At 35.3% G+C, this 20,304-nt stretch overlaps 1 protein-coding gene across 1 annotated transcript in view; it reads right to left on the bottom strand.

Annotated features, from left to right (window-relative positions):
- Positions 1–20,304, bottom strand: part of MIPEP (mitochondrial intermediate peptidase) — a 171,424-nt gene that overhangs the window by 130,776 nt on the left and 20,344 nt on the right. Inside the window, exons 5-10 of the mRNA XM_027835130.1 lie at positions 19,150–19,213; positions 14,629–14,811; positions 12,841–12,997; positions 6,168–6,216; positions 4,133–4,193; positions 2,136–2,188 (exon numbers count right to left, since the gene is read on the bottom strand). Coding sequence (XP_027690931.1) covers positions 2,136–2,188; positions 4,133–4,193; positions 6,168–6,216; positions 12,841–12,997; positions 14,629–14,811; positions 19,150–19,213 — 567 coding nt within the window. The remainder of the gene's footprint in view (positions 1–2,135; positions 2,189–4,132; positions 4,194–6,167; positions 6,217–12,840; positions 12,998–14,628; positions 14,812–19,149; positions 19,214–20,304) is intronic.

The following is a 20,304-nucleotide window of genomic DNA, read 5'->3' as shown; positions in this document are numbered from 1 at the left end:
GAATGTCAATTAACTGAGTAAATGATCTATTCAAGACATGATCTCAGAACACCACCTACTGTCCAATTTTTTAAAAAGCACTCTGAAAAAGGAAGTCTTTTCACTCTTCATGACAAATGCAAAAGGAATAAAGAAAAAAATATAGCAAAACAGCATCATATAAAATACTCTCATGAGTGAAATTTTGGAGGGGCAATATGGTTTAAAAAAATCTTGTTTCCATACTGATTTCACTAAGAATCTGTGTTGTCACACAAATGTCAAACAAACATTAAAACAAACCAGCATTTAGCAAAGGTACTACTCTTTCCAGCCTCTGAACTTTAATCCTCTGTTACACAAATTTTTGATACATCTGCTATAGGCTGTCAATCAAAAGCATACAATAATTTGAAAAATGGATCTTCTTCCTTGACTTGGTTTCCCATACAGAGATATTTAGTCCATAGAATCATAAATTTAAAGGTAACCTCATCTAATCCCTTAATTTCACAGATAAGGAAACTGAGAAGTTAAATGTACTGTCTAAGACCACACACTACTATTAAATGGCAGGGCAATGATCTGAATCCAGGTCTTCTTGCTCCAATCTAGTCTAGCCTACTAACCATTCTCCTGAGTTACTATGAATTTCATTTAAGAGGCTCTTCAACATTTTAAAATTTCATGTGATAACCACAATGTCAAAAAACAAGAGCAACTAGATAACTTCATCTCTTCCCATTAGGACTTCATGTGAGACATTTTCTAGGATAGTGGAAACACCTTTGGTAGGCATACTTCTCTATGCCTCTCTGGAAATAAATTATCAAAAAAGAGTAGAAAGAAATTCCCTCTGTTGTCAGATCTTCCAAACAGTCTTACATGATCTGACAGAGTATGGAAGTTATCTTATTGGAGAAGATCCTTTAAGAAAGTATTTTGCTCAAACAAAAGAAAAACTTCTTTGTAGGCAAAAAAACAAGTCCAATGGAATCTTGTAGTCTTTGTACCTTTCAGTCAATTGTTTTTATTGTAAAGATATGATTATGTTATGAAATATTGTTTACAAAAGCCTATTTCCTTTTCATATTCTCATCAAATGTCTTCAGTGTTTCTAGATTAATCTTACGCAAATTTCATAGAAATGGGAGAACAAGCCCATGTTACAGTAGTTACCGTTATTTTCTTAAGTACTTTTTCAGGGGCAAAAGGTCCAAAAATTTTACTAAAAGTTTGATACCCTCTCTTTCAAATACCCACAGGTTCACCAATATATGTGCTTGGACAGACACTGAAGAAAGACAATGAAAAACTAGGGCCAGAATTGGATAACAGAAATGCCCAAATGCTGCAACATTTGTTCCACCAATCCTGGATAGGCAATGCAAATATACATTGAAAAACAGTTCAAAATTGGGTAGGAAGAAAACTGGATTGCCTCTGGGAAATTGTACAGCACTTTAAATGATTCCAAGCTTCTCCCTGAAACAAAGGAGATAGTCTTTTGCTATTTGTCACAAAAACTAAAAATACTTCATTTTTATAGTTCCTTTTTTTTTTTTAAAATACCAGTACTATTCTGATGAGACTATATGGCCAGGAATCATCGAACAGGTGTGGATCATGCAAAATGGTTAACAGAGAGGCTTGTGGTAGGCATGAATAAGCTAGAATATAACTAACAAGGCCTGCACCGATGAGGCAGCTTAAAAGACAACATCAGAGACATAGATGAGCAGAAACAGGATAAGCCCCATAGCAAGAGTGGAGGACAACCACTGGGTAGACCAAATCATACAAGTCTATCCATATGATGTCAAGGGGCCTACAGAAAGGTGTCCAGAACAGAGTATAGCCCATGTGGAGGATGAGTGGAGAACATAAATGTCATCTATCCTGATAGATAAACTGAAATATGAATTTCTACTGTGGTCCCTATTACATTCAGGCTTACAAATAAGTAACAGTAACTCACATTTATGTTGTGTTTTAAGGTATATAAAATATTTTCTTCATAATACAATGACGAAAAAAAAAAAAAAACCAGACCGAACCACCATGCCAGTTTTGATCTTCCACACAGGCATATATGACTGAACAGTAAGTAGTGTTTATTCCATTTCATGATATTGCTGTAAATTCTGAAAACCTACCTCTCTGCTCGAATGGTACCACTGTAATAAGGATGATCCCAAGGCATCAGTGTCTACAATAAAAAGATTCAACTTTTCAATACTGGGAGAAAATCAGAAACTTTTATTATTTGCATCTTCAATAACTTAACTCATTACCTCTTCCCCAAACTTAGGAGGGAACCCCCACTTCTTAGCATCTCTACTTCTAGCAAAGGTAAGAGCACACAAACCAACAATCTAGGTTTGCATCCTTGGCATTATCCTTCACTCCATATATTCAATCAGCTGCCAAATATGAATTAGCTCATGGTGTGCAGTGGAGTCAGGAAGACCTGAGTTCAAATCAAGCCTCAGACACACATTTATCTGGATGACCTTGGGCAAGGCATTTGACTTCTTTCTGCCTCAGTTTCCTCAACTGTAAATTGGGGATGATAATAATAGCCCCTATTTTCCAGGGTTACAGTGAAGATATAAATGAGATAATATTTGTAGGAGCTTTGCAAACCTTAAAGTGTTACATAATTACTAGCTATAATCAAATCTTGTCATTTTTATCTCACAACATTTTTCAACTACACTTGCCTTCTCATGATTCACACATAAACTATCCTGGTGCATCTTCTCATTACTTCTTACCTAGACTATTGCAATAGCCTCTAAAATGTTTTTTCCTACCTCCCCACTCCCATCTATTCTATATATAAGATGCCACAGACATTCATAAATAACACAGGTCTAACCACGTCACTACCACACTCATAAACTCCAAACCTCCCTATCATCTTTAGGACCAAATTAAAGCTCATCTGTTTAGCTCTTAAAGCCTCTCATCATCTGCCCCTAATCTACCTTCGAAAGCTTAAGCTCTATCACTCCCCTTTCCCCTTCAGCCCTCCCACACCAGCCTTCTTACTCTCTCCCTCCTATCTCCCTTGCCTCTGTGCTACCTGTCCCCCAAGCCTGGAAGGCACTTCTACTTTACTTCTGCCTCTTGGAATCCCTTGTTTCCTTCAAAAATCTGTTAGAGTAACCTCTCTTACAGGAAGCCTTTCCCAATGTCCCCAGGAGCCAGGACCCTCCCAACCAGAATTTGCAATCACTTTGTATGTCCCCTGTCTGCCCTTTGAGGGTAGGGACAGTTTAATTTTGTGTTTGTATTCCTGCCATTTAACAAGCACTTTATAAATGCTTCCCAATAGATTATGTGACTAAACTTAGGAAATTTATAATAGGAACACATACTTGTTACACACAAATTTTATATAAACTATACATAGGACAGAAACTGAATCTACTCATTTTAATATCATTGGTCATCTTTATCAATCCTTATAAATAGCTAAAGAAAAAAATATATTTAAAAGCAATTCAATTTTCCTGAAAGTATTATGAGATACAATGGGATCATAATGTGGCAGCAGGGACCTCATGGCCTTATCTCATTAAGATCTCTACGTGTTTGAAGAAAACCCGGGCACATTCTACCAACCTTGATTCAGGGGATAGGCTTGAAATAAATCATTATTTTCTGGTACTGGAAGCACAGCCATATTTGAGAATATTCAGAAGAAGCTACACATATCTTACAATTAATGACCTACTTTCAGTGGCAAATAAATGTGCTTGAATGCATTCAAATCTGAATGAACTAAGCTAAAAAGTTTCCAAAGGAGAAAAAAAAAACCATTCCTAGAGAGGTAATCTTTGAAGTATATGTATGTTCCATTCCCAAGAGCTAGAATTCTGTGTAATTTCATCAGAAGGAAAATATTTGGGAGCCAATCTACCAAGCAAATTCATTACTTACACAGACTCAATTACAAAATGCTTTACAAAGAAATAAAGAACAAAACAAAATTTTGTAAAAATTGCAAAAATAAAAGATATAAAGATATATAAAAATAGATTTTTAAAATGCCATGGATAGAGGCACCTAGATCACATCCTTTCAGAAACTTTAATAATCACCAAACTCAAATATCAAAAAAACCAACAAAAAAAAAAAAACTTACCGAATTTAGAGGATTTAGCTTCATTTTCATTCCTTTCATCATCTCAAAATCTTTTACAGTCCTGTAAGGTAGTTTTACCATTAGTAATTGTTGGGATAAGATTTAAGTAACTGCTTGACCAAGGAAACTACCCTGTTGCAATTACTTTCAAATACTCAAAGACTGAACTCACTACAAATTAAAATACCCAGGCAAATTCTTCTCCATTCTCTCCTATTCTTCATTCCCTAAAAATCATCTTTTTGGAGTGATCCTGTGTAAAAGCATGAACATTAAAATAAGAATTACAAAAATATGAAACTACAGATAAGTTATCTGTATAGTACTGCTTTTTGCTCTACCTAAAAAGGCTGAGACCAAGAACATTTTTAAAATAAATTTTAACTGACGAAATTCAAATGCTATGACAAAAAAGGATAATAATTTAGAAATTAAGCTATGATTTTTTCCTCTTAAATCACCAGAAGGATTTCAAATGTGCAATGGTTAAGAATGCTCAACATTTTGAAATTCTAAGTACCATAAGAATCACAGATGACTCTCTCAAATATAACTACAAATTATAAAGTGTCTAGCTAAATTATAATCTATAGCTATACATAAGCATTATTAGAAAAAAATAGTCATTAATAAACTAAAATAGGACAAGTTTTTAAATGAAAGCAAAATTAACACAAACTCGTCACTGTATCAGAAAGAGCTCCAGTATGGATTAATATAAGGTAATATTACTACTTCAGGGAAAGTAATCCAAATTATAAGATAAGAGGCTCTAATCCAGACCTGCACAACCTGTCACCTGCCAAAGGATTTTGGGCACCCGCGAAAAACATCGTCACAGGCTGCCCAAAATCCTTTGATGTGCTACAAGCAGCCCACAGGCTGTAAGAGGCCCACAGGCCACAGGTTGTGCAGGCCTGCTCTAAGCTCTCAATTATAACCCAGTAAAGGGACTGAGAAGTCACAAAGAAACTGTTCTAATGTGCTGCTCTCACCAAAAGGAGAGTAATATGCTGAATATCATTAAAAATAAAAAAGAAAACATTATCTTTCTCTATGATAATACCTTAATGCACCCAAACATGGATTCAGAGTTTCTCAAGAAAGATATACTGAGAGTAGTCATTGTCCTATAAAGAATAACTAACTTGATCAAAGGGATGAGGAAGCTGTCATATGTGAACATATTAAAAAAGATTATGACTATTCTGCCTATAAATAAGAAGGTTATAAGGTATTGTTATCAAAATGACCTTGGACAAATCACTTCCTTTTCAGACCTCAGTCTGTTTCAACAGTAAAATAAGAGAACTAGACAAGATAATCTCTACAGTTCTTCCCAATTCTAAATTTTATGAAAATCTATAACATCATATTTCACTAAATCACAAAAGGGAACTAAACATAGGGTGATTTAAGAGGCAGTTTGATGTTGGGGATAGAGGCCTGGATTTAGATTCATAAGAACCTTAGCTTTAGATGGTATTAGCTATGTGATTTAGTTTCCATGGGTCTCAGTTTTCTCATCGATAAAATGTGAGGTTGGTTTTGATAACTTCAAAGGTCCTTTCTAGCTTTACAATCTATGATCCTTAGAATCTATGATCCTGTGATTTAGGACAAATAAAAATAAAAATAAAATAAAATAAATTTAGGACAAATAAAAAGAAATACTTTTGTACAAAATAAACAGTAAACACAACAAGGAAATATAGGCTAAAAAGAAAGCTTAAATTTTACAAATATTTACTGAGTACCTACCATGTAAAAGGTACACTGTGTAAGGCAATCCAAAAACAAAATTCCAAGTAACATTTAGGCAACTGCATGATAACATATCCATAATGGGTTACTAAAAGAAACTATGAACTTGAGAACGTTGAAACATTCTCAGCATGGTTGATGTCCCACACGTTTGCTTTGATGACAATACTAGAACTCCAAGGAGATAATTCATGTTTTTTCTTCTGTTATAAATTAAATATTTTACAATAATAAATACAAATGTATTTTATAAAGTGAAGTAAAAACTAACCTTTCAGAAAGCTTCTTAGACAATTTCTCAAGGAACTGTGTTACAATCTCTGCAAAAATAACAAAAAGAATAGACTTAGTTATAGAAAAATGATTAACATACATTAAAATTAATATAAGCTGATCACTATGAATTTCTACAGATCAAGATGATGCTCCAGGAACAGGGACAAAAGGGCTTCTCAACAGTCTTTCAAAGACAATTTCACTGTCAGGCTTTTAACTCCTATAGCATTTGTGGTCTGTACCAATTACAGCAGCTAGGCGGCACAATGGATAGAGCACAGCACCTGTAGTCAGGAAGACAAATCTTCCAGAGTTCAAATTTTGACCCTGGGCAAGTCACTTAACCATGTTTGCCTCAGTTTCCTCATCAGTAAAATGAGCTTGAGAAGGAAATGGCAAACCACTCCAATATCTATGCCAAGGAAACTCCAAATAGGGTCACAAAGAGTTAGATATGACTGAAAGGACTGAACAACTGTGCATGTAAGTAAAATAAATTAGGTGACAATATTCAGCCTTGTCATACTCCCTTCCCAATCTTAAACCAGTCATTTGTTCCATGTTCAATTCTAACTGTTGCTTCTTTTTTTTATTTTCCTATTTTCTTTTTTTTTTTTCAGTAAAGCTATCAATTGGATTTTGTTTTGAATGTTGTTTTAGTTTTAAATCTCTTCTTTTGGAATTTCCTCTTATTTTTTTTTTGTTCCCTCCCATACCTACCATGTTTAATAACTTGTATCCTTATGTAACATGTGTATATAGATCCCTATTAATCAACAGTGTTATCAAATGTGAGACAGTGTTATTAAACTTACAATTGATGTTCAAGTCGAATGCTATTACTGATAACTCTCTCATGATTGATAAACTACTATTATTACTGTTAACTTATGTTATTTCTAGCTAATTCTGTATATTTAGTATTGTTCAACTTTTGCTTACTTTCTGGCCAATTGGTGAATTTCCTCTAGCTATGGGTTGGATATTGGATCATTGCTGTGAAAAAGGAGTATCAATAAATGTGTCAGAGATTGTGCTAAGTACTGGGGACACAAATAACAAAAAAAAGAAAGCCAATTCCCTGCTTTCAATAAGCTTACATTCTAAAAGGAGAGACAACACACAAAAGGAAACAAAATAGGGGTGGAGGGGGGACGGAACACCAGGAGGTACTCCCTAACTGTTGCTTCTTGACCCGCACAAAGGTTCCTCAAGAGACAAGATGGTCTGACGTTGCCATCTCTTTGAAGACTTGCCACATTACGTCGTGATCCACAATCAAAGGCTTAAGTGAAGTCAATGAAGCAGAAGTAGATGTTTTTCTGGAACTCCCCTGCTTTCTCCAAAATCCAGCAAATGTTGACAATTTGGTCTCTACTTCTTCTGCCTCTTTGAAAACCAGCCTGCACTTCTGGTAATTCTCCATTCACACACTACTAAAGTCTAGTGTGCAGAATCTTAAGCACAACCTTCCTGGCATGTGAAATTAGTACAACTGCTGAGTAATTTGAACACTCTTGGCATTGTCTCTCTTTAGGATTGGGATGTAAAGTGATCTTTTCCAATACATTAGCCACTGCTAAGTTTTCCAAATTTGCTGGCATATGGAGTACTTTAGGATGCTTGAACAGCATTATCTTTTAGGATTTTCAATATCTCAGTTGAATTCTGTCACCTCCACTAGCTTTATTGTTAGCAGTACTTCCTAAGGCTCGCTTGACTTCATTTTCTAGGATGTCTGACTCTAGATCAGTAACCACATGACTGATAACAGTTATCAGTGATATTAAGATCTTTTTTACATAGTCCTGCATATTCTTGCCACCTCTCCCTAATCTCTTCTACTTCTATTGAGTCAATATCATTTTTGTCTTTTTTCATGCCCATTTTTCCTTGACATCTCTAATTTTCTTGAACAGATCTCTTGTCTTTTCCATTCTATTGTTTTCTTCTATTTCTTTGCATTGCTTATTTAAGAAAACCTTCTTATCTCTCCTTGCTATTCTCTGGAATTCTGCAATCAGTTGGTTATATCTTTCCCTTTCCCTTTCCCTTTCCTTCTTTCCTCAACTATTTGTAAAGCCTCATCAGACATTTTGCCCTCGTGCTCTTAGGGATGTTTTCGATGCTACCTCCTGTACAATATTGTCAATCTTCATCCACAGTTCTTCAGGCACTCCATCTACCAGATATATTCACTTGACTCCATTCAGTACGTCCACTTCACATTCAAAAGAAATGTTATTCACTTCATATCTATAAGGTCTGGTCTGATGGTTTTCCTTACTTTCTTCAATTTAAGTCTGAATTTTGAAATTCTGAATTTTGAAATAAGAATCTGAGCCACAGTCAGTTCCAGGTGTTGTTTAAGCTGATTATGTAGAACTTCTCCACATTTGGCTGCAAAGTATATAATCAATCTGATTTTTATATTTACCCTCTGGTGATATGCATGTGTAGAATCTCCTTTTGGGTTGTCAAAAAAGAGTGCCTGCTCTGACCAGCACATTAGGTTGACAAAACTCTTAGTCTCCACCCTGCTTCATTTTGTACTCCAAGGCCCAACTTGCCTGTTATTCCAATTATCTTTTGATTTCTTATTTTAGCATCCTATTCCCCTATGATGAGTGTGATATCTCTTTTTGATGTTATATCTAGAAGATGTTATAGGTCTTCATAGAACTGATCAACTTTGGCCAAGGCAAACTGTTCAACATCATAGTAATACAAGTCTATGCTCCAACCACTGATGTTAAAATCACTTAAAGCTTTGAAAAAAAAAATCCCCAAACATAGCACAGTACTCTAAACACAACAAATGTATAATATGTCACTTGGGGGAGGATCTAAACCTTTATTTTGTCGACATAGAAAATTTCCATTGTGGAAACTCCTTCCACAGATACAACTTAGCAATCCTCTCCAACTTAAGTCTTAGTGTTATGTGAGGCACTGAGAGGCCTAAGTGACTAAGTGAACTGTACATCGTGCAAGTGTGTATCATAGAAAGGACTTGAATGAATTCTTTCTAACTCCAAGGCAGGCTCTCTAGCCACTACTCCCTGCCTTCACAATAAGTATATATGGATAATTATAATGATCTTTTTAGAGGAATAGAATTTGATTAATAAACTATATTTGTGACAATCAAAACTTCCACTTTATGGGTGGTAAGAATGAATAAGAAATTTATAAATGGGTAACTTGAATACGTAAGAAATTTTTTTTTCGAGATTGAGTAGAAACAGTGGGAAACAAAAGAATCTATATTTTTAATTTGTTTCAAGAAGTGGAATGGGAGAGTTCAGAACTAGGTTCTGATCCAACCTCCAATACTTATTGCCATGGGCAAGTCACTGAACCTCTGTGAGCCTCAGTCTCCTCATGTGCAAAATGAAGATAATGACATCTGTAGTTTATACTTAACATGTTAGCTGTGCGGTTCAAATGATGTCATACATGTAAGGTATTTTGCAAACCTTAAAGCACCATATAAATGTCAGCTATTATTATAATTTCACTGAGGACGGGAAAATGTTTAAAATATGCTATAGGCAAACTCTAAAGAAAATAATGACTTCCTGGAATTAAAAAGTTAGAGTCTGATTTATACACAACTAGTGCAGAAAGATGAATGATCTCTTGAAAACTAAAATGGGGGAGCGGTGAATTTCCCTATGAATAACAAAGCAAAAACCTGAATAGAAAAATCAGAATCAATTAATCAATAAGCATTTATGGCATTGTGCTAAGTACTAGGAATACAAAGAAAGGGAAAAAACATGAAAATAGACCTTGCGTTCAAGGACCTTACACACTAATGGAGGAGATAACGTGTAAATAAATAGGACAAGCTAGAAAATTCAAAACTAAAGCCTGATATAAACTACAGTTTTACATAGCACTCTTAAGTATTGAAAACACAAGCCATTATATTCTTCACTTCTATACAACTGTGTGGTCTGTTCATATAGGAAATCCTTAATTCTGAATATGAATTTAACAATTTTTACAACGGATTTTTGTGTATATTGCCTTAGCAAAAATATGTAACTGTCAGAAAGATTATATCTTTTTTTTACCCAGATAATATTTGCATGTGATTTTAAATTGTTCCCTCTTTACTATCTTTTATCTAAGTTAAATGAGACACTGCAAACAGGACTGGAATTCAGGATTAAGCAAATGGTCCCTGAGCTTCTTTGTCTGGCATTAGAACAGAATTCCTCATGCACAACTGGCTTTCTATATCTATAATCCTAAAAATACTGTCCCAAATGAACTTTTAACATTTAAGTGCTCAAAGGAAAAGTTACATTAATTTCTACCATGGAAGGGATAATAGTTGAACAAGCTGTGGTATATGAATATAATGGAATATTATCTTATTGTAAAAAATGATGAAGGGGAGGATTTCAGAGAAATCTGGGAAGATTTACAGGACTGATACAGAGTAAAGTGAGCAGAAGCAGAAAATTTTTTTACAATAATATCACCGTAAAGACAAACAACCTAAAGAGACTTTAAGATCCCTGATCAAAGCAGTTACTAACCATGACTCCAGAGGACTCAGGAAGAAGCACGCTACATACCTACTGACAGAGAAGTGATGGACTCAGTGTACAGATTGGAGACATAATTTTTTTTGGACAGGGCTAACAGGGTAATTTGTTTTGCCTGGCTATGTATATTTGTTAAAAGGAATTTGTTTTTCTTTCTTTTTCAGTGAGGGAAAGAGGAAGAAACTTAAGTACATAACAGAAAAGATCACCAGACAGCGGCAAGGGCCCAATTGAAACTGAATAGCATAAACCTATAGAAGATGAGGTCTGCATCATTCTGTATCTTCCTCCAATAATACTTTGTGACCAGGAAGAAAGAAAGAAACAGGGAATGATGGAAATAACTGTTGGCTGGATTGGGTAGAAGGTCTTTGGGGCCTCATTAAAAATGCCTAATCAAAGCATTCAGCCCAGGTTGGAAGCAATAGACCTTTGTTTAGTTTTAAAGCTGTGAACAGGAAAGCATGCTGCACGAGCAATAACTGATCAAGACTTAGCTTACTTATATAGAACTAATTGTGACCAAACATAACATAAAATTAATCTACCACAGTTAGTGACATGAAGAATTAACACTAAGCTACATAGTAATTAGATAAAACTGATAAGCAGTTCAAATAGATTATAATTTTTCTTGTTTTTTTTACATAGTTAAACTGAAATTTAACTTTTTAGTCCCTTTGTTTCTATAATCAACATGCATGTGAACAGTTTTCTCTAACTTAGACTTTTAATAACGATCTTATTAACTTTTAATCTTCTAATCTATTAATTTAATTTAATCTACTAATTTTACAATTTATTAACCTTTTAATAATGATCATAACCACCGATACTACCCAAAGATTAAGGGAATCGAAATTGCTTAAAATCATACGAGAAAAAAGTAGGACTTCAAATTTAGATTAGCACAGAACTAACATGAGAATGGATATGATGGCCTAGGATGAGAGGCAAAAAAAGAAGAGTGTGACAGCACTGAACCAGGGTTTGAGAGCAGGGAAGAGATGGAGGTTAAAAAAAAAACAAAACCAAAACTTTACGGGAATTCAAGAGACAAAAACCGTGCAAGTGAGTTAACACAATCTCTTCCTCATGACCTTTTTATATAATCAGCAGCAGCATCCTCTTTTCTAGATATCCTCCCTAACCTATCCATACTTTTCTTACTCTTATCCCTTCCTGCCATCACTTCTTCTTGCTAAGCCATATGAAGATATACCATAAGAGAAAGAGGAAAAATGAGGGGCAGCTATGTGGCGCTATGGATAGAGCACCGGCCCTGAAGTCAGAAGGACCTGATTTCAAATCCAGCCTCAGACCAAACAAACACTTGACACTTACTAGCTATGTGACCCTGGGCAAGTCACTTAATGATCATTTGTAAAATGGATGAAACTTTTCCTACCTATCCTTCCATACTTCTTGATTTTTTTCTGTTTGAAAGGGTGAAGAAGGGTAGATTTTTATACTTTTCTGTTTGTGGAAAAGAAAGTTTGTAAGAAAGGAAAGTTATTAGTTATAACATTACAAGAGGCCACAAGTCTTCTAAGCTGAAAAACTTGAGAATATCAGCAACACAAATTTAAATTCTAGGGGGCAGCTAGGTGGCGCAGTGGATAGAGCAACGGCCCTGGATTCAGAAGGACCTGAGTTCAAATCGGCCTCAGACACATAACACTTACTAGCTATGTGACCCTATTATTCTCTAACATTCTTACTGTTAGCCCTCAAGATAGCAAGGAATCTAAAACAGGAATCTAAAAGGAAATCTAAAATAATATAGAATCTAAGTAATTTAAAAGGAATCTGAAATAATATTGAAACAGATAATTTTTCCTAAGCACTAGTCCTTCCCAAACACTAACCTTCCTTTTGGAAAGGTGGTTTAGAATAATACATTTTTACATAAGCCAGACTACATTTTTTTTTGATCCATTCCCCAATAGAAAGACTGCTCATTCTTCCTCCCTTTTCTCAAACCAAACTACAAACCATATGCCTACTTAAACTAGAACTTAAAATGTACACACATGCACGCATGCACATAAATATACACACACCCTACACACACTTACAGAAACTTATGATGAATATACTTCTCACCTGGGCTTTTAGCTATTGTTCCTTGAAGAGCTCTATGTGCAAATGTAGGATAGCCTACTAATTTTGCCAGATGATCTCTACTGCTAAGTAATTCATCTAAACAGTTCAGCTGGTCAGGATTGGGGTAAAGAAAAACCTTATAAGCCACTTCTCGTACCTAAATTCAAAAAGTAAATGATAATTAATATCAATTCCATTACATAAAATTTTATTTAATCATTAAAAAAGGACAAATGCCATCATTGTATATCTGCTCCTGAGGATTGATATACTCATATCCTTACCAAAAAGGTGTATAAAATGACTAACAGGTATTTGAAGACACACACTGTATAATGAACCAACCTATGTTAAGATCTTCAAGGAATGGCAAATACAGACTTTCTCATATAAACTTCAAAAGAAATTTCATCCCTAAACAGGATTTTAAACAAGTATGGACCATTTCCTAGACAGAGCTCTAATGCTTAAATCACTAAATGCAAAAATGAATTTACCTATTACTTTATAGCTCTAAGCTTCCCATTTGGCTTTATAATGCTAATTTAACTACATGCTACAAATGGATTATACCACATGAAGTAAATATTATTTATGATAATAATCTGGGTCACATAAGAATGGGGTATTATTATACTGGTCCTCAAATCTGGCTTATATAAACCCTGAGCTTGGCCTGTAATTGTATTCTTTGTTCCATATAGCTTCAGCCTCATAGTCTCCCTAGTTGCAACAACTACTAGCTGCCAGAAATGGCACCTGTGCCAGGTGCCCCCCAGCACATGGGGCTGCAAGGTAAAGAAAGTAAATTCCTACTGAACCCCATGCTCCAAGACACCTGCATTATCCCTACCCCAGTTCCTTAGAGGTTGGGATGGAATCTCAGTGCAAAGGTCATCCCTTTTCATTCCCTTCCCTGCATCCTTAAGGTTGAAGCAGCTGTAAGAGGGGCTTCCTCCACAAAGGAGGAATCATCCTCTTCCTCCTCCTAGCCCCCCACTCCCACATCCCTCCTGGCAGTTCACACTTTTTCAGCTGCTCTGTTTCAGAGAACCGCCTGGGACTCACAGCTTCAGACTGATGACCAAAGCTACTGTTCACAGCTATAGAAATTCAATTTCATAGAGAAGAAAAAAAGGCAGGGAAGGGGAAGTAAGAGTGGAGTATCTGATACAGTGTTTGAGCTTCCAAACTGAAGTTAAGGGAGAGAATGTCCTAGGAGTAAAGTGAGAGAAAAGAAAGCTGAGAAAGGGAGACTAATTGAGAATGACTGACCTTAGATCCCAAATCCCAACTTTCTGCATTTTTTTTATTATTCTAAAGTTCCCCACTTTCCCTAATTCCCTTTAACTTTTCATGAAGACTACTTGCGATTATAAAAGCTTTTTGATTTTACTTTAGAAAAATTAAGGTTTTTTTTCTTAAATAAGTACTTTTTCATAATTTTTTATTATTTTTCAAAAAATATTTTTGCATTTTTCTCCTTTGGAAAAGATTTCATTTTAAGGATAATCTAAATTAGAAGCAAAACAAAGGTAACTTTTTATTTATTATACCTTAGAAGACATTATGAGTAGCATCAATAATAAATGCTTCCCTAAGAAGAAAGTAATTTACTTCATTTAAGGTTTTTGTAACAATTAGTGACTATTTCTATTACTAGGCTTACTAACATTAAAGTTTTTTAAAAGATATTCCTATAGCACTGCTGAATTATTTTAAAAACCATAGATACAGCCATGACTAAAAACAACTTAAAAACCTTAAATGTGATTTTAAAATACATACCAAATCATCTGAAGACTCTGCATGTAAACTACTGACTAGTGCATGATTTCCATCATGTGCAAAGTTATAGAGGATATGCTCTGGTAAGAGGTGCTTGTCAATTTTGTTGGGAAAGTGGGTTTGCATAATAAAAGCACTGCTCAAATCCAAGATCTTAACATTAAGGTCCACTGCTCTTTTACGCTGTATATGGAAGAAATAAAACACAATGTAGTTCGATTAAATTTTAGTCATTTAAAATCTGTTTTCTACAGAAATCCAGTAAAGATTGTAGGTCCAAATAAGGCCTTTTATGGATTACGGTCTAAGTTAATAATAATTTAAATATAAACTTAGTTTCTTACAAGAATATAAGAAGACTATTCTTAAAATTTTACAATGATTTCAGGTTTTAAGATTTGCATAAAATCAAAATTTCCATTATTTGAGTTATATCCTAATTTCTGAAGATTATACCATGCAGGGCAACTATAATACCTTCAGAAGAAAAAAAAAACTGTCCCTAGTAACACTCTAAGAGACAAAATATTAGGCTGGATGGACTTCCCCAGTATAGTATTTCTTAGATCATTTTGTGGTTCAAAAAGAAAATTTCAAATGTTTTAAGAAAAAATTATAGAAAATACTGAGTGGTATAGAAAATACCGAATCTTTAAAAATGCATTTAAATGAAATCTTTCAAAAACAATAAACAAAGAGGAAAATGATTGAAAACTACTTCTAATTCTTCTCTATAGTTAATTTATTATTAGTTTGTATCTCAATGGAAAGTCAAAGTTTTCATGGAAAGAAACCTTCACTTTGAACCCTATCTTGCCGTCCACCCTGATACAGTGCCTATAACATCCAGTATTTTCTAGCTCTAGAAACATAACAAAAATCAATACTGCCATTGTTACTGGGAATAGAGTCATCTGGAATCTATTCCCCTATGGATCTACTTCCTGAGACTTTACAAATCAAAATACTCCTCCTCGGTCACCATTTCCCTGTCATCCCCCATTAGAATCTTAAACTCCTTGAAGGCATGACCTATCTCACTTAAATATTTTTATTTCACAGTGCTTGGAACACACTCAGTGAATAATCATTTATTAAATATCTACTATGTGCCAGAAACTGTGCTAAGCTCTGGGATAAAAAAGAAAGACCAAAAAAAAAGTCCCTGCTCTCAAAGAGCTCACAATCTAATGTAGGGGAGGCAACATGAAAATATGTATAAACAAGATATATGAAAGATAATTTGGAGATAATCTCAGAGGGAAGGCACTAGCATTAAGGGGGGATTGGAAAAGGCTTCTTGTGGAAGGGGATTTTAGCTAAGACTTGAATGAAGCCAGAGAAGCCAGCAGACAGAGATAAAAAGGGAGAGATTTCAGGCATGGGGACAGTCAATGAAAACGCTCAAGAGTCTAGTAGATAGAGTGTCTTATGTGAGGAACAAGGAGGCCAGTATCACTGAATCACAGCATACATGGGAAGGAGTAAGGTGTAAGAAGACCGGCCAGGTAGAAGGGGGCCAGGTTGTAAATGGCTTTGAAAGCCAAACAAAGGATTTTATATGTGATCCTAGAGGTGATAGGCAGCCAGTAGAGTTTGCTGAATTGGGGGCAAGGGAAAGATGAAGACGGTCTGATATAATCAGGCATATAATTCAGGAAGATCAGTTTGATAGTTGAATGGGAGGATGTAATGGAGTGAGACTTATGGCAGAGACAACAAACAAAAGGCAATTGCAATGGTCCAAACATGAGGTGATGAGGTCCAATACCATGTTGGTGGTAGTGTCACAGAAGAGAGGGACACATATATGAAAGATGTTACAAAGGTAAAATTAACAGGACTTGGCAATAGATTGGATATGGGGGAAGAGATGAGAGAAGGAGTAGTCTAGGATGATCCAAGATTGTAAGCCTGGAAGTCTGTTGGTTCCTTTCATAGAGAAGTTTGGAAATAAGGAGAGTTTGGAGGGGAAAGATGATTCAGTTTTGGAAATGTTGAATTAAAGAAGTTTGAAATGTCCAATAGACAACTGGATATATGAATCTGGATGTCAGGAAAGAGGTTAGGACTGAATAAATAGATCTAAGAACCATCTATAGATGATAACTGAATCAATGAAAGCTGATGAGATCACTAAAAGAAGCAAATCACTTGTGCCTGGAGGATTTGCATTGTAAGGAGACAGGTCATGGCCTGTGAGATAGGGATGAAGGAAATAACATGGCATGACATCTGACTGACATGAAATGAGGAGGACGGGAAAAGAGGGAGCTCTCTGTGATTGGCCTCAATTTTTTCAGTGAAATATGGGGCAAGGTTCTCAACTGAGGTGTGTGGGGGAGAATTATTGGAAGCTTGAGGGGAAATGAAAAGGTTTGGAAAAGCAAGTGGGATACTAAGAAAGGTGTAAAAGGACTGCCTTGCCACAGTGAAGACCCAGTTGAGATTAAAATACTTTTTTATTCATTCATTCAATTTTTCATTAATCCTTCTATCAAGAACAATTTATACACTAGGTCGACACATATTAGCTGTGTGAAATTACTTTACTTATTTAAAAATAAGTTTTATTTGTAAAACTGGGTTAATAATATAAATATGCTGCCTACTTCACAGAGATGGTCTAAAGCTCCATCAGGACATTATATCTAAAAGCACTTTGTAAAATTTAAATGGCTGAATTGAAATAAAATGAAACCTATTTGCTAAGAAATCAGGCTGTATTTCTCCTGGTAGAATAACAAGATTATAGTTTAAGACTATGCCATTAGATATGATCAGTGTATTGAGTTCTCTCTCTTAACTGTATACTTCTTCATTACAAGGGAGAGCTATCGTCTGGGAGAAAAAATGTATAGGGGGTCAGAAATATTATTAAAAATACTCAAAAATATTGTAAAATGTAAATCAAATTGGTAGGTGCCTGGGGGCTATGACTATGTTTCAGATTTCTTTATGTTCCCATCACCTAACACAGTACCTTGTACACATTAGGAACTTAATACACATATTTATGTGTACACGGGTACGGCTTAGTGATGGACTTTGCCGGTTATCCAACTACCAATCTGAATTCCAAAAGGATCATTACTAACCAACAGGTGAATTTGGGGGTACAGCAATTTAGGAAAACCAATAACTGCCTTCATAATTTCATTCTTAAGGGTTTCCCATCTTTCCAGGCTGTCTTTCTCTGTAGAATTTTAAGCAATAGGATCTTACTTATCCCTTCTCTAAAGGTTTTGAAGCCTCCTCTCCTAAAATCTAGGGAACAGGTCAGGCTACACCCAGCTTTCCTCATCTGCCACAAAATCTATAGTGAAAAAGTCACCTCTTCCCAAGGTTCCCATCATTTCCACCCCAGCAACCAGTTCCTCCTAGCCCTGAACAAAGTTCCCCTTGTGGTTTCCTCCACTTGCTCAAGAATTAAATAATCATACAGGCAAACCAAGAAATTATTTCGTGCTCTACGTTGGCCAGAGAGTATTCCAGGAAACACTGGGATCACTAAAATTCTGCATCATTCCTTTATCCTACTTCTGTGCCAGATTTACCTTATTGATTTCTTCTGTCTAGGTGATCTACAGTACAACACCACAACAATCTCATGCATCTGTATCTCCCTTTGAAGATACTCATAACAACACTCTCCTCCGAGCCTTCCTCTGCGGGCAGCTAGATCTCTCAGATGGGTGATCTTCTTCACATGGAATGCTGTAACAATATTGTCTGTCCCTTTTTTTCACCTAACCTGTTTCTCCTGAATAAAACACATTCTTCCAAAGCCATATTCTAGGCATGTATCCTTTCCCACCAAGCCTCAGAAATACCAAATGATGTCAAATTTGCTTCCATGGATTAGGATCTTTAGTTCAACTCGCTATGGCCACTTCTTCTATTGTGCGCACTTATGGAACAACAAAGCCTTGGATTTTACTGCTTTCTTAGGAGCAGTTATCTTGTGAAACCATGGGTTTTCTCTGCTACTAGTAGTTGTCTTCTTATATTTTAGCTATCCTTGATGGTTTTTAGTACAGCAGACACCTATAAGTACTTTTTTCTTTGTTCCTTTCTTCCTGTATTAAAGCCATCTTGATTAGATTTTTTTTCAAACTCCAGGTAAAAACAGTCTTTACTCATTTTTCTTAGGTGTATTCCAACCTTGGCCAGAAGCCCATCACTTTTTATATTTTATTCCTATGTTACTATCACTACCAACCACAAACAACTGACTCATAAATGTTGATTTAATTCCCTTAATTCATCTAAGGATGGCATGTGGGACAGTTATTTAAATAAGACTTGTAAATGCATAATCCTACAGAAGAAGTTCATGAATTCTAGTGAAAGATTTAGCAATTTTCATAGACTAAAGAATTAACTAGTACAAAGGGTATGTTATGGTACAACACCATCTGAAATATGAGAACTTTAAAGAATTTGATCCTATAACAAAGATACTAATTAATCTGTAGTGAAACAGGGTGATAAATCAAAATAGAAATAGACAAAATTTACCTTTTCTTCATCCAAATGGATCCCACTTATCTCGAAATCAAACATAAATAATTCTGCCACTTTCCTAAAAATAAAATTATTCTCATTACATATAAGTATTAATAAATATTTTCCCATCATAATTCTTTTGACAAAAAAATAAAAATCTAACTTTAATGTGCTTACTACTGGTGTGACCTGAGCAAGTACTGTGCTAAGCCCTGAGGAAGATAAAGACACAGTCCCTTGCACTTCAAGGAACTTGGGAAGAAAGTTATTTCCAAAGAGTCTTCAGTGTCTACTTGGCTAATCTAACTATTTCAGAGAAGAGTATATTTTACATAAGTTATTTTAGAAAGGGGTAAAATACGTTCTTGCTGGCACATTTGCTGGATACTAAACTTCAAGGTAAAAAGTACAAAAATCAATCAATCATCTGGCTGTTTTTGTCTTAAGGATGGTGTTAAAACACCTGGATGGTTAACTGAGTTTCCACTTCTCACTCAGTTTTTAGCATCTTTAAAAACCAAATAAACAAACACGCTGATAACTGATTGGGTTTTTTATTCATAAGGAAAGGTGCTTTTTTCACTACACCACTACACCACAGTGTCTTCCTCGTCTATTTGTGGGTTTAAGGCCTGTCCATCCTTTAAAACCCAATGCTGCTTCCTCCATTAAAGCTTTCTTGCTCCTCCTTGACCTTTAGGCCCATCATTAACGCCCTTTTCCCTCCCTTTTTCCCCTTGCACTTTACATAGCATTTTGTTTTTTACCTGTCTTATGTACTAAGTACATATTATAATTTTTTTGTTTTGCTTTTATTTTTTAAATTTTTTTTTTAATTTTTAGTTTTCAGCATTAATTTCCATAAGTTTTGGAGTTTTAAATTTTCTCCTTCTCCCTCACCTCTCCCCTCCCCAAGATGGCATGCAATTATAATTTTTAAAATAATAAACTACGTTTGTGTCCTAAAGAGGCAGTATGATGCAGTAAATAAGAAAATCAGTCTCAGAAGAAATACCTATTGCAAGTCCTACCTCTGACACACACAAGTTGTGACACTGGGCAAATCACTAACTTCTCAATGCTCTAGGCCAGCGCTCCTGATGGGGTCGCAAAACTGAATGTGGGGGTTGTGAAAAATTTGGCAACAATAAAAGATTTCTGAATGTA

The sequence above is a fragment of the Vombatus ursinus genome, unplaced genomic scaffold, assembly GCF_900497805.2.
Source record: "Vombatus ursinus unplaced genomic scaffold, bare-nosed wombat genome assembly UNPS02014813.1, whole genome shotgun sequence".
NCBI classification, from domain to species: Eukaryota; Metazoa; Chordata; class Mammalia; order Diprotodontia; family Vombatidae; genus Vombatus; species Vombatus ursinus.
Note: the sequence above shows the minus strand (reverse complement) of the source record. Positions and strands in the feature narration are given on the sequence as shown.